This window comes from Natator depressus, chromosome 6 (assembly GCF_965152275.1).
Source record: "Natator depressus isolate rNatDep1 chromosome 6, rNatDep2.hap1, whole genome shotgun sequence".
In the NCBI taxonomy this organism is placed as follows: Eukaryota; Metazoa; Chordata; order Testudines; family Cheloniidae; genus Natator; species Natator depressus.
Window position 1 is genome coordinate 88,256,422 of NC_134239.1, and position 13,174 is coordinate 88,269,595.

At 36.0% G+C, this 13,174-nt stretch overlaps 1 protein-coding gene across 3 annotated transcripts in view; it reads left to right on the forward strand.

Annotated features, from left to right (window-relative positions):
• Nucleotides 1-13,174, forward strand: part of MIA2 (MIA SH3 domain ER export factor 2) — a 67,059-nt gene that overhangs the window by 44,442 nt on the left and 9,443 nt on the right. For all 3 annotated transcript variants that reach the window (XM_074955887.1, XM_074955889.1, XM_074955888.1), the window contains 11 exons: nt 551-673; nt 1,858-1,957; nt 2,450-2,496; nt 2,936-3,026; nt 4,462-4,600; nt 6,129-6,230; nt 7,737-7,797; nt 8,129-8,164; nt 9,821-9,888; nt 10,981-11,063; nt 11,483-11,611. In XM_074955887.1, coding sequence (XP_074811988.1) covers nt 551-673; nt 1,858-1,957; nt 2,450-2,496; nt 2,936-3,026; nt 4,462-4,600; nt 6,129-6,230; nt 7,737-7,797; nt 8,129-8,164; nt 9,821-9,888; nt 10,981-11,063; nt 11,483-11,611 — 979 coding nt within the window. The remainder of the gene's footprint in view (nt 1-550; nt 674-1,857; nt 1,958-2,449; nt 2,497-2,935; nt 3,027-4,461; nt 4,601-6,128; nt 6,231-7,736; nt 7,798-8,128; nt 8,165-9,820; nt 9,889-10,980; nt 11,064-11,482; nt 11,612-13,174) is intronic.

A 13,174-nucleotide genomic window follows, 5' to 3' on the forward strand; every position in this document is an offset into this window, starting at 1 on the left:
CTTCCAAGATAGAAATAAAAACATTAATGGTACACTTCCCTCTCTCAGTTTTGTTAAGGTGAAAAGGGAACAAGTGCTGTAGCTTAAGGAGAGAGTATGGGAAATTAATGTCTTTTCTCTTCAACCTATTCCCAGGAATCTGTGGATGATTAGCCAAAAACTCAATATTTTATTTTAATTGGCTTCTTTACATTCTGTATGTTTTATCTAAAACGTTGATTGAAGTATTCAGCTAAACTTGTTTTTAGATATCCTAGTAACTAATTACACTAGAGAGCTAGTGCAGCCGACAATTTAGAGAACAGGACAATAATATAAAATGTTTCACTGTTGAGCTCTTCAACATTACACAATCTTTAGTTCTGTTTAGTTCTCATGCACAGGTGGTGGTGGGGTTTTAAGACACTCACCCGAGATATGCTGCCTATCAGTACAGTGTACATATGGCTAATTATTGTTGAAATGTGAAAAACATTAAGAGGTTATTCCTGATTTTCAACTTGTGATAGATTCTTTATTGATCTGGTGCACTTTTTTTTTTTTTTTAAAGCTGTTACAAGAGGCTGAAGGATGGGGTGAACGATTTAGTGAATTAAATGAACAAACAAAAATCTTTGAATCGTCTAAAGCAGATATGGAGGAAGCTCTGAAAAACAAGGAAAGTCAAGTCAAGGTAAATTGCTGTATTTAACACTGACTTTTTTCTGTTATAGGAGATTCTAAATATTAGGGTGAAAAGATGTTAAGCTGTCTCCGATTTGTTTCTTGCATTAACTTATTTTTAGTTTTTCTTATTCTCCTCCTCCACCCCCCGACCCTCCCTGGGCAAACAAAGCTGCTTGGATTGAGTTTTGAATTCATTGAGTCCATTGGGACACTGTCCAAAGGCTACAGACTCCTAGAATCTAAAATTTGAAATAAATAGGAATACTTGCAGTCTAAAAGATTCTTCACTTTGAAGACACTTTATATGTATAAAAAATACAGAACTCTTCAAATATTCCAGTGAGCATCATTAAGAGCCTTTAGTGGTGCCCCCCTGTTGTAGTGCTTCTTGCCTGTGTTTTAATTGGTAAGTAGTGGAACACGTAGAATCCTAGATAGCTAGCCAGCTAATTTGATTTATTAATGAGAAAATAATAAAGTACAGGTTTCAGAGTAGCAGCTGTATTAGTCTGTATCCGCAAAAAGAACAGGAGCACTTGTGGCACCTTAGAAACTAAAATTTATTACAGCATAAGCTTTGGTGGGCTACAGCACACTTCATCGGATGCATAGAATGGAACATATAGGAAGCGCGCGCACACGCACACGTTGGAAAGAGGCTAATTAGTTAAGATGAGCTATTATCAGCAGGAAAAAGAAACTTTTGTAGTGATAATGAAGATGGCCCATTTAGACAGTTGACAAGAAGTGTGATTAACAAATTTATTAGAGCATAAGCTTTCGTGGGCTACAGCCAACTTCATCAGATGCATAGAATGGAACTCACACCTTCTTGTCAGCTGTCTAAATGGGCCATCTTGATTATCACTACAGAAGTGTGTTTTCTCCTGCTGATAATAGCTCATCTTACCTAATTAGCCTCTCACAGTTTGTATGGCAACTTTCAGTTTATATGTGTGTGTGTGTATACTATATGTTTGTTCCATTCTATGCATACGATGAAGTGGGCTGTAGCCCATGAAAGCTTATGCTCTAATAAATTTGTTAGTCTCTCTAAGGTGCCACAAGTGCTCCCTGTTTTTTAATAAAGTACAGCAAAAGGTTGAAAATATGACTTGGTGTGGTAGTCAAAGTTTCACTGCCTATATTTCATTTTGGATTTTAATTTTATTTATTTTTGGTAATATCTAGTCATTGACAGAATGTTTATTGAAGATGAAAGATTGGAGCACAGCAATAGGAGAAGACAACACTGAAGATAACCACTGGGATGTTGATATAACAGAAAATGGTGAGCTTTTAGGTACAATCTGGACAACTTCTTTTCTAAGGCACACTCCCCCCCCCCCCCCCCCAAAAAAAAAAAAAGGTTAATTGGGAAAAGAGAATAACTAGACCTTACACAAAGCTTGTAATTAAATTAATTTGTTAACGGTAGAAGCTGGATTTCTTAACCCTGCATTCTAGTATGGTTTGCAAATGTGCTCCTCCAGAATACTAAACGCATCCTGCATTGCCATTTTTTCCTCCAGTCAGCTCAGTTGATGCTTAATCAGCTGGGGAAGAAATCCGCCTGTGTTAACATGTCAGAAGAGCGTCAGCTTTAATTTTTCCTTTCCACATTGAGAGTGTCACTCTCACTTAGCTTTGGCTTCCACCACACTAAGCACAATTTTTTTGAAAAATATATTCAGTAATTAGGAGTAGTACGTGTACATTCCAGTCAAAACATATCACAGTGCTGTTTGTGATTTCACTGCTTTTTGTTTATGCTCTTAATTAGATGATCAGCAAAAACGAACTATAAAGAAGTTGATCTATGCTGCTAAGGTATGTAGTAACACTTTATGATGTACTGATTTTAAAAGTTTGGAGGGAAGAGGTCAGAATAAAAATGAGGAATAAAGAAAACTGCTATTTACTAGATGTAACAACATGATGGCATGTACTTTAATGGACATATATAATTGTATCAACGTAAACAAAGTTCAGGGTGTCTGTTTTTTCTAAATATTTTTTACCATACTTAAACAATCTTAATTGACACTTTTTTTCTTTGCCAGGGTCTAGAATGAATGCAACCTGCCCTGTCCTTCTGAAATAGGGTATTAGCTGATTGCATTTCCAAGCAGTAATCAATTAACGTTACAGCCATAACATAACATTCTGACTTTAGTATTGTATTATCTGAGAAATGCAGTCAAGTAGAATTGAGTCTTTTTCCTGCAGTAATGTTCTCACACTTAATTCCTTTTTTATTTTAATATAGTTAAATGCTTGTTTAAAAACCCTGGAAGTAGAAAGAAATCAAGTATATTTAAAACTGGCAGATGAAGATAAAGCTAAAGAAGAACTTACAGGTAATTAGATTATTTTGTTTTAAAAATAACTGATATTTTTAAATAAGAGAAGCTATTCATGTCCTTAAATAACTCTGGCTTATTCATTCAGTTTTTGTGGAAAAAATATTAAGTTTACAGTAATAGCTAAAAATCCATTAAATTTGAATGGAAGTGACTTAACCAGTTCTAAAAATTTGGTCTTAAAAGATTAAGTGGCTAAAACTACAGCAATAATATAGACTGCTGATATGCCATTTTTAATTTGTTACCCCAGTTCACTGTTGGAAATGCAACAGTTTCCACTAAAAATAAATATACTGAAAATCTTTTTTCAATATTGCTATTGAAAATTTGTCTAATGGCTTTCATTGGGATGTTTAATTGTGAAACTCATTTCTAATAAAGTTCATTATATAATATAAGCGATTAGTTCATTATATTTAGTTGGAATACAACATTACTTTCTTCTAAAAATACTCTTGCCTGGAAAGTACATGGTCGCCTCTTTTTTCCTTTGGACAAAATCTAGAAAGGTTTCATTCTAAGGAAGTAGATTTTTAAAATAAAATGAGTGCAACTTTATACATCTTGCATCTAATTAGCCAATGCCTTTAACCTAAATAACAACGCTATCAGCAGAAAATTGGACTCAATTTAAAATGCCATATGCCTGGTGGCCTTTTGGATTATTCTGTCCTCTAATGCAGCAGTTTTTCCCCCGACAACTTTTAAGGGTCTCCTATGCTGACCCATCAAATAGATGTCCTTCTAGACTGACTGTAGCCTTTTTCCCCATTCGGGCCTTTGAACTTCAGAGGCTTAAATATATTGAAAGGAAGCACTGTTTGCAACTGAATAAATAAGGAGATTGACATTTAAATTATCTCCTTGCTCCATGTTGTTAACTATCATGATGCTTCAGGGTTAACCCCAACTGGGATGAATGGGGCGTTTCTACACTTCTGTGAACTACTGTTCATGCTGCTTGTCATCTTGAGCACACTTAAACAAATAATAATAATAGAAAACCTAAAAATTTAGACTATGGATCTCAAAATGGCATCCTCCAGAGAAAAGTTCTGACTTTGAGCCATTCCAACCACAGATGGGGAAACAGAGCTTAAGTAACTAAGCCAAAGTCATATCAAGTATGTGTTAAATCTGGAAGAAGTATTCAGAACTCCTGACTCCCTGTCCTGTACTAAGACCAGTAAGCAGTACTGTTTCTCAATTGTGCAGTCTGTGGATGTATATCACAATGCAAAAAACTAAATCGTATTCTATGGACTGTAGGGAGATGTTTCCCTTCGTTACTTCCCAAATGTCAAACAGGGCTTCATTAATAAAACTTTAAAGTCCTTGACTTGCAATGTTTTTTACTTTCTAAAATGTTTTGATTTTGTTTTAACTTCATAAAGTGTGCACGTTATTCAGCTGTCTCTAACTTTGACAGAACGCATTGAAAACCTCCAGCGTGAGCAAGTCTCCTTGCAGTCTGAAAATGCACATTTTGAAAGTGAACTTCAAAAGCTTCAACAAAAGCTTAAAGTAATGACAGAGCTATATCAAGAAAATGAAATGAAATTACACAGGTACTGATACCGCTATGTTTTTACATTAAGCATTTAATGATTCATTAAGGGAAGATTGGGAAGTCATTTTGACTTTTCAGTTTAAATGTATCAACAAATTTACAATTTGTTGAAAGATAATTGTCATAACTGTAGTTTATATCAACCAGATTCCTTATAATTTGGCTGAAAGTACAGTATACATATGAAAACCTGAGCATTTGTGGTAAACTGATATGTAGCTGAATAAACAAATAGATTTTTACATCTTTGTTTTTAGATTCGGATGTGATTGATTGATTTATTTTATTTTATTTTTTGAAGTGATGGATGAAATATATTGGGAAAGTCCATGATACTAATCTTGAAATGCTTGTATAAGAAGGGACTGTATACCTCTTGTGTATTTATCACTGTAACTGTTTATGGGAACAGGTGAGGGGTATTTATTTTTAAATGTGCTTGTGTGCAAAAGTGTGTTGTACCAATTAGACAGTTATAGCCTATTTCAGCTGGTTAAAGAGCTAACCTTTACAGTAGAACCTCAGAGTTACGAACTGACCAGTCAACCACACACCTCATTTGGAACTGGAAACACACAATCAGGCGGCAGCAGCAGAGACGAAAAAAACAAACAACCCCCCACCAAATTTAGTATAGTACTGTTAAACATAAACTACTAAAAAATAAAGGAAAAGCAGCATTTTTCTTCTGCATAATAAAGTTTCAAAGCTGTATTAAAATCAATGTTCAGTTGTAAACTTTTGAAAGAACAACCATATGTTTTGTTCAGGTTTATGAACGTTTCAGAGTTACGAATAACCTCCATTCCAGAGGGGTTTGTAATTCTGAGGTTCCTGTATTTACTTACAATGGCTGACACAACTTTGGGCAGGCAAAAACTAACATCCTGAGAAGTACAATACATTTTAAAAATGTTGTAATTATGGATAAACTGGACTTTAGAGAAGAGGGAATAGTAAAATTTTCAAAGGCACTTAAGTCACTTTTGAAACTTCAACAGACCTATTATGTGTTTAGCCCTATCAGTTGGCTAGGACAGTCATTCAGTAGTGAAATAGGGTGGTGACAATTGCAAACTATACTGACATTTCTCAGAAAAAAATGATTAAATATGCATCAGTCATTGGTTTGCATAGCGCACTATATACGTGAATTTGGGGAGAGGCTAGGGCATGACTAGGAGTTCCACATTTATGCAGCCTAGTGGCCAAGAACCCATGTGTAGGGGAGAATGGTTAATGGTTCCTATTCTAGCCTGTGGGCTGAATGTTCTGCAGAGCTGCCTTATGTGCATCAGAGTTAATTTGAGTGCAGTGATAGTCCTGGTATTACTTTTACTGTTCCAGATTTTAATAATTAATGGCTAATGAGCTATGTAAACAAATTTAAAAACACTATACTTACACACCACAACCTCTTTCTGCTTCTGTGGCTGAATATCACACTAAATAATCTCTTTGCTGAGAGAATAACTGCAAAATTATTATTTGAGGTACAGCTAACCATACTGTCTGTGTGTTTAAAGGAAATTAACAGTAGAAGAGAGAGAGCGGTTACAGAAAGAAGAAAAACTCTCTAAAGTAGATGAGAAAATTAATCATGCTGCAGAAGAACTAAACAGTTACAGGTACTTAACAAATTTTTATTTACTGTTTGGTGTTTTCTCTACAGTTTACAAAATCCACAAGAGACTTAGTAAATTTACTTATTATAATGCATTGTTACAGAATATATTCTGTCATAGTGTTCCCCCCCACAAAAAAAGTCCATGCTTTTTATAGTTATCCTAGCTTATAAAAATGAAGAGTGTGTGTGTGTGTGTGTGTGTGTGTGTGAAATATAAATACACATGGCACTCAAGTGCCTAGTGGCAGGCTGTCTTCTTCCATCAGTGTGTAGAATCTAAAATTTTGTATTCTTATAATGGGTCACTCCATTTTGTTTGCAAAGCAGTGTAGGTTGGATAGTTTGTCTTTGAGGTTCCCAAAGTATGGCATGATTCTTCAGCCTTTACTCCCCTTGGAAGTTGGTGACTTTTTGAGCACAATTTGATGACTTTAGAACGGGGTTCTCAACCTTTTTTCTTTCTGAGGCCCCCCACAACATGCTATAAAAACTCCATGGCCCACCTGTGCCACAATAACTGCATATAAAAGCCAGGGCCGGCTTTAAGGGGTAGCAAGCTGGGAAATTACCTGGGGCCCCATGCTGTCGGGAGCACTGTGAGCTAAGTTGCTCAGGCTTCTGCTTCAGCCCCATGCAGTGGGACTCTGGATTTCTGCTGTGGGCCCCAGCAAGTCTAAGACTGGTCCTGCTTGGTGGACCCCCTGAAACCTGCTCGTGGCCACCCCAGCGAGCCCCGGACCCTGGTTGAGAACCACTGCTTTAGAAGGTTCTGCTGATCAGTTAATTGATTAAAGCAGTTCCTAGAATAATGTTGACATTCTTGATGTTGGTACCCTAAAGAGTAAACAAAAATGCTCAGTTCAAAACACAATCTGTCCTTTCATATTTAGGCAAAATATGAAGTAGTAGGGAAATTTTTTATTTTAAAGTTTCTAAGAGGATATTGCAAATAGTGGAACATAATTAAATTCTGTGCTTACCTTGGGTCTAATCTTTTGGGTGTGGCTGAGCTGTGTTTAAAACAGGGCCTGAAGGAGGATGTAGGTGTGGGTGGGAGGGTTGAAGAAAAATGGCCTTATATCACTTTTTTATGTACCCTTTTCCTGGGTCATTTTGGTCCCTAGTGCAACTTGCAGCAATCCTTAAGTCTCTAATGACCCTCAAGGGGCAACTCTGGCAGCTGGTAACTGCAGGTATGCAAAAATGCACTGCCTATACTAGGTGCTGCAAAGAGTAGGGCTGACTCTGCGGGCTCTACATCACTGGAGGAATTCCCCTATGCCAGAGAAATCTTCAGCTTGCCACTTAGACCACCTTTTCCAGTCTTCTTTGCACCACTTCAACAGTGCCTAGGATCTGTCTCTCCTCCCCACTCCCCTCTTTTTATTCATCCTTTTTTAAGTTGGCCTTGGTCATAGGTAACAATAGTGTTGTTATTCATTTGCAGTGTCACTATCTGTGGTGGTATTCATATTTAAAATTGTATTCTCTAACATTTTTATTACAGACAACGAGCAAAAGATCTAGAAGAAGAGCTAGACAGAACCATTCATTCTTATCAGAGTCAGGTATATACTTTACGTTGACTTAACTGGCATTTTGCCATACTCAGGAATGATACAATTGACTTTCAACTTGAAACTACCACTTCAAAGCTGCTTGCAGTACTGCATTTGGCTTTATTTGGTTAATGTCATCAGACATACCTTAATATAAATTACAATTAGCAAAGACTACCAAGTGGGTGGTATTTTTGAGTAAGAGTATAACTTCTCAGTTTAAACTCTGGGGGCCTGTTCATTTTGTATCAGAAAATAGCCTTGAAGTCTTAATTTATTTTTTTGTGTCAGATGAATAACTTATTTTAAAGGTATTCTAATGCATATCTCTCTCTAATAGATTACTTCACATGAGAAAAAAGCTCATGATAACTGGGTAAGTTTCAAATATTAAAATTTCTCAGCTCTGTTATGGAAAAATTACAGTGCTCTTCAAACTGCTGAACAGATTGCCTTATACCTTGACTTTAGTGGAGTGTTTACAGACAAAACTATTCATTAAATATTTTTGTTAGTAGGTTTCTGAATGACAAATCTTTTGGTTTTTTTATCAGATAAAATAGCTGTAGTAATTAAACCAAGTCTCTCTAATTCTGCCAGAATGTTACAAAATCACTTGCTATATAAATAAATCCACTGGAACAAGATGTTGTTTAACAATTGTTTGATGTTTTGTAAATCAACTTTTTGGCCTTGTTTCAATGCCATTTTAATAAATTCCCTGGCTGTACTGTTCTGCCTTTATCTAATAGTAAAAGACATTTTGTCCTGTGATAACATTCTGCTCAGTTGCTTTTTTTGTTGTTGTAAGAATATAATTGCAAAATCCATTTATCTCTTCTCCTTAAACTAGAAAATGAAATATTTATTAGTAGTGAGATATTTTCAATCTTGCAAAGGGGTCTACATAGGAGAGAATCCTATTGATAGGTTTCAGAGTAACCTTGTTAATTGGACTCCATGCTAGAGTACTCCCCATACTGCCCTAGCTCTTTTTGCAGGTTTTCAAATAGACCTTATTTACGTCTTAAAACTTGCCTGCTTATATTTTGGAGATGCAGTGTAGCCATAATACTTGAATGGTGTGGATTTTTTTTTTTTGTTTCCCCATGGCCAACTTTAATGTGTGCCTTAAAGAATCTATAAGTCAGGATAGGTAAGGTTAGATTCTGACCTCGGATATTCACATGCAGCTTCCATTGAAATCAGAGTTGTGTGCATGTAACCGTGGGAATAGTTTGGCCCTTTGTAAAATAAAATAAGCGTCTTTTATTCAAGAAAAGAACAAAAGACTGCATTTCATCCCCTCTTCCCTTCACTGTTAGATACAAACTTAGATTTTTTTCATTTGCTTGCTCTTTCTTTGTTTCAGAAGTAAGTGATAGTGGATGAATTTCAGATAATCTTTTTAGGATTTTTTCATTGTTATTGCACAGTTCTTATGAATACATTTAAAAAGAATAATTAACATCTAACATTATTTGATCTTGTTTTAACTTGAGATCTTAAGTTTACACATTTGCTGTCAAGATTACAATAAGTTTATAATGCTTGTTTTGGATTCTATAAGGTCAATAGAATTAGTAACTTAACTTTTTGGCTTCCTTTGATTTGCACTATTTTTAAATATGGCAAAAATCCGATGTGGAGTGTAGCCTCTTAAGATTCCCAATAAGACTGATTCTAATCATGTGATGTTTTAACAACTGACTTCAGTGGAACTGCTAATAACTTACACTGATTGTGAAAAATACCTAGGAGTTTCAACTTCCTCTAAGTCAGAGTTTCCTAGTATGTGTTTTCTATGTGGATGGTTATTAAAAATATTATGCTGGTTTTTGCTGGTGAAATCCAATATATGTACCTTTTGCACTTTCCTAAAAAGTACATGTGATAATTTCCCCTACACTTTATAGACCTGTTTCATGTTACGAGCAACAGGCCTACAAATTATCAGTTAGAAATACTTACTGGAAATCCAGGAGGTGTACTAGTTATGAAATATTTAATTGAGTAGGTTTTTTTCCTAAAGCTGACAGCCCGGGCAGCGGAAAGACATCTTAATGATCTGAGAAAAGAAAATGCACACAACAGACAAAAGTAAGTACTGTACTGGATAGATTCTGAACAGTATAATTTAGCTGTAATTTTGATCTTTCTGAAAGAGCGAGGGAAAAGCATAAAACCAGAACTGACACAGCTACAAATGGGTGTGGGTGAAGTATTTGTCAGACTGTGCATGACTTAATGTGCCATGGTCCTTCATGTATTTTCAGTAGAATACCCTTAACTAATGAGTCCACAGGTTTGTAGAAATGCAGCTGTTCGCCCTGTCTTGTTTTTTTTCTCTGTGTTAGTAATGTTCTGTGATAATGGAAAACCTTGGATGGGTGGTGGAAACATTTCTGAGTGACTGATACTTTGTAGAAATGGAGAACTGTTGAGAGTCTAGACTGAGCAGGAGTGATTTCTTAGCTACACAACAGTACAAATTGCACCAGCAACAATCAGATTGCACAATGTTCGTAGCAGGGTACACCTTCAGTCTCCTCTCCACAGTTAAAATGGTAGAAGGAACATTAGTCCATCTTGGCATAGAAACTGCTGGAGAGAATGTTTATTCTGTTTCGGTAATGAAAGAAGGGGACAAATGAAATGTAACCATGGTTATATATGTGAATGTAAGATCTGGTTAAAAATACTGAAATTAAATACCTGTTTTGAGAAAGATAGCACCAGGAATTTGTTAAATGATCTCCTATATTAACCAGGAACATTGATTACTGAATGTTTGTACTCTTAAAATTGAGTACTGTTTACTTATTTAATAGACTATTTAAAAATCCTTGAAATGAGGTTTACAGTAACCGAGGATAATGTGATGTTGGGGCTTGTAACATTTGTTCCATTTTTTAGTGTGTGAATTACAGTTTTTACCTTTCAGTATAAAGGTAGATGAGTATTTTGAGGAATACTTAAATTGATAACTTGTTCTATGTTTGACAATTATTCTTTGTAATTTATTTCATTAGCTAATGTAATATCTTTGATACCACCTAGGAAATGGAATTCTAGATTAATTTTATATTTCAATAGAGATGTTGGTGGAGAATGATGGATTTCCAGGAAACTGGTATGATTATTTTTTTTTATAAAGTTAGTAACTTTTTTTTGTTCTTCCCATATTTACAGATTAACTGAAATGGAATTTAGATTTGACCTTTTAGAAAAAGATCCTCACGCTCTTGATGCCCCAGTTAGACCATTTGGCAGAGGTACAGTGGAGTTTTTTAAACTCATTTTTTTTTGGATTGTAAAATACTACAGGTGTGGTGTGGTGGTGATATTTTGGCTCTCTCTTCCCCCCACACACACAACCAGCATATTCATAACTGTAAGCACAGCAAGCATTTGTGCACGCAAATATCACCTTTTTTTTTTTTTTTAAAAGCTGACCCTGAGTGAATACATTATTCTAGATCACTTAAACATTTTTCTACTGGGTATTTAGTCTAAAATAAGAATTTTGAAATGCCTTTGAAATTAGACCACATCGTGGTTTCATTCTAGAAACATAACAAAACCACCCGATTCATTTCACTTGTGACCCAAGTTTTGAATTTAAATTGTGAAAAGTAAAGTACTTATGCAGTTTTTAACGCTGAATTTGAATATTTTGTTTTAACTGTTCCAGAGCATTCCCCATATGGACCCTCGCCCATGGGCCGGCCTTCATCTGAAACAAGAGCTTTTCTTTCCCCGCCAACCTTATTGGAGGGCCCTTTAAGACTTTCACCTATGCTTCCAGGTGGTGGAGGAAGAGGTACAATTCTTAAATTTCAAAACATCTCTATTCTGAATTTCATTCTCCTCTATTAATCTATCTTATCTTTTTCTCCTGATGGTGACCTGCAAAAGTATTTAAAAACAGCCAATTCAGTATAAAATGAAATCCCCAGATAAACATGAAAATAATTTTCCCGCTCATTTTTAAAGCAGTCCATTATGTAATATCGGTAGCAATACTGGATCACTAAACTATGGTATTACTCCTTGTGGCATCACTTTGTATAGAAGTGTAGGGAAACAGGCAAACTTGGTCTCTTTTGGACAGACAGGGATGCTGCCTGAGCCTTTCCTCCTTTACAGAGGTAGAATTCCTGCTCAGTCTCGTTCCACGATCAGCAACAAGAGTTGGTCAGTGACATCATTAGTTTCCTGAAGAGAGTGCTGCTGCTCCCAGCTCAAAGAATAGTGGTCTGAAAATGACAAAGGGAGGGGAGTGCACCTATGCACTCAAACAGTGTGGGACAATCCTAATGAGGCTGGCAAGAAATATGTCTCTCTGGGAAGTGAGGTAAGGCTTGAAGGAAGGAGTAGCTTCCTCTTCTTCCCCCTCCCCACCCCCCCAAAAAATAAAAATACAAATCTGTGGCAGCCTTTGTTCAGGAGAACACCACTGTCCCACAGATGTAAGAGAGGGAGAGAATCTGTGACTCCCTTCACCTCTGTCTCTCACAAATTCTGTGGTAGTCTTTGCAAACATAAGAGAACTGGAGGAATGGGGATAAGGTGAAGTGTTGCAAGGGAGCTCAGCAGTTTGTTACAATGCAGTGAGAGTGGAAGTCTCTGGTTCATTACCCTTTGCAGAAGCTGCTTCTCCAACTACTACTATTGGTCTGCCCCTAATGACATATTCAGACCCAACTTGCTTGGAGATGAGATCCTTCTACTTGTGAAGAGGAGGAGGAGCAGCAGATCAGCTTAGGATGCTAAATAATCAAAATTAAATTAAAATAGCATTTTAAAATGAAAAATTGAGGCCAGCTGCACTTCAAGGTTAACAATTTAAGTTCTTAGAACTTTGAAAATGCAGACTGAAGATGGAAAGTTCGGCCTTAGCTATATCACATTTAAAACCTGGTCTCTTAATTAATAATTTATTATATAAATAGGAGAAACTGGAATTTTTTTATACACCTTTACATTACAAATACCTTCAAATTTGAAGAGAAACAGTACAGTAGTTATTAACAGTTGAATGGTCTCCAGGATGATTTGGTCCTCTCTGGGGGACAGTAGGAAGGAATGAAAGTTTCAACTTGTTCACTTTAAAGTGCAGTTCTACTGTGAAAAGGGACTATGTATGCATAGTCCTGCCTATTTATTTTAGTGACAGAAATAATTATCTACCATTCATTTCATGCTGCAGAGCCAGTGAAGCTGAGTGAGCAAGATATTTTAAAAGAAATTGGTAACTAAGTTATGATTGTATAATCTTTTTGTAATTTTGCGTAAGACAGAAAATAGCTTGACTTTCAGATTCCAGGCTGTTTGAGGTGCTGACAGTGAGGAAAGGTAACTGAAACTCTAAGTGACATCATGG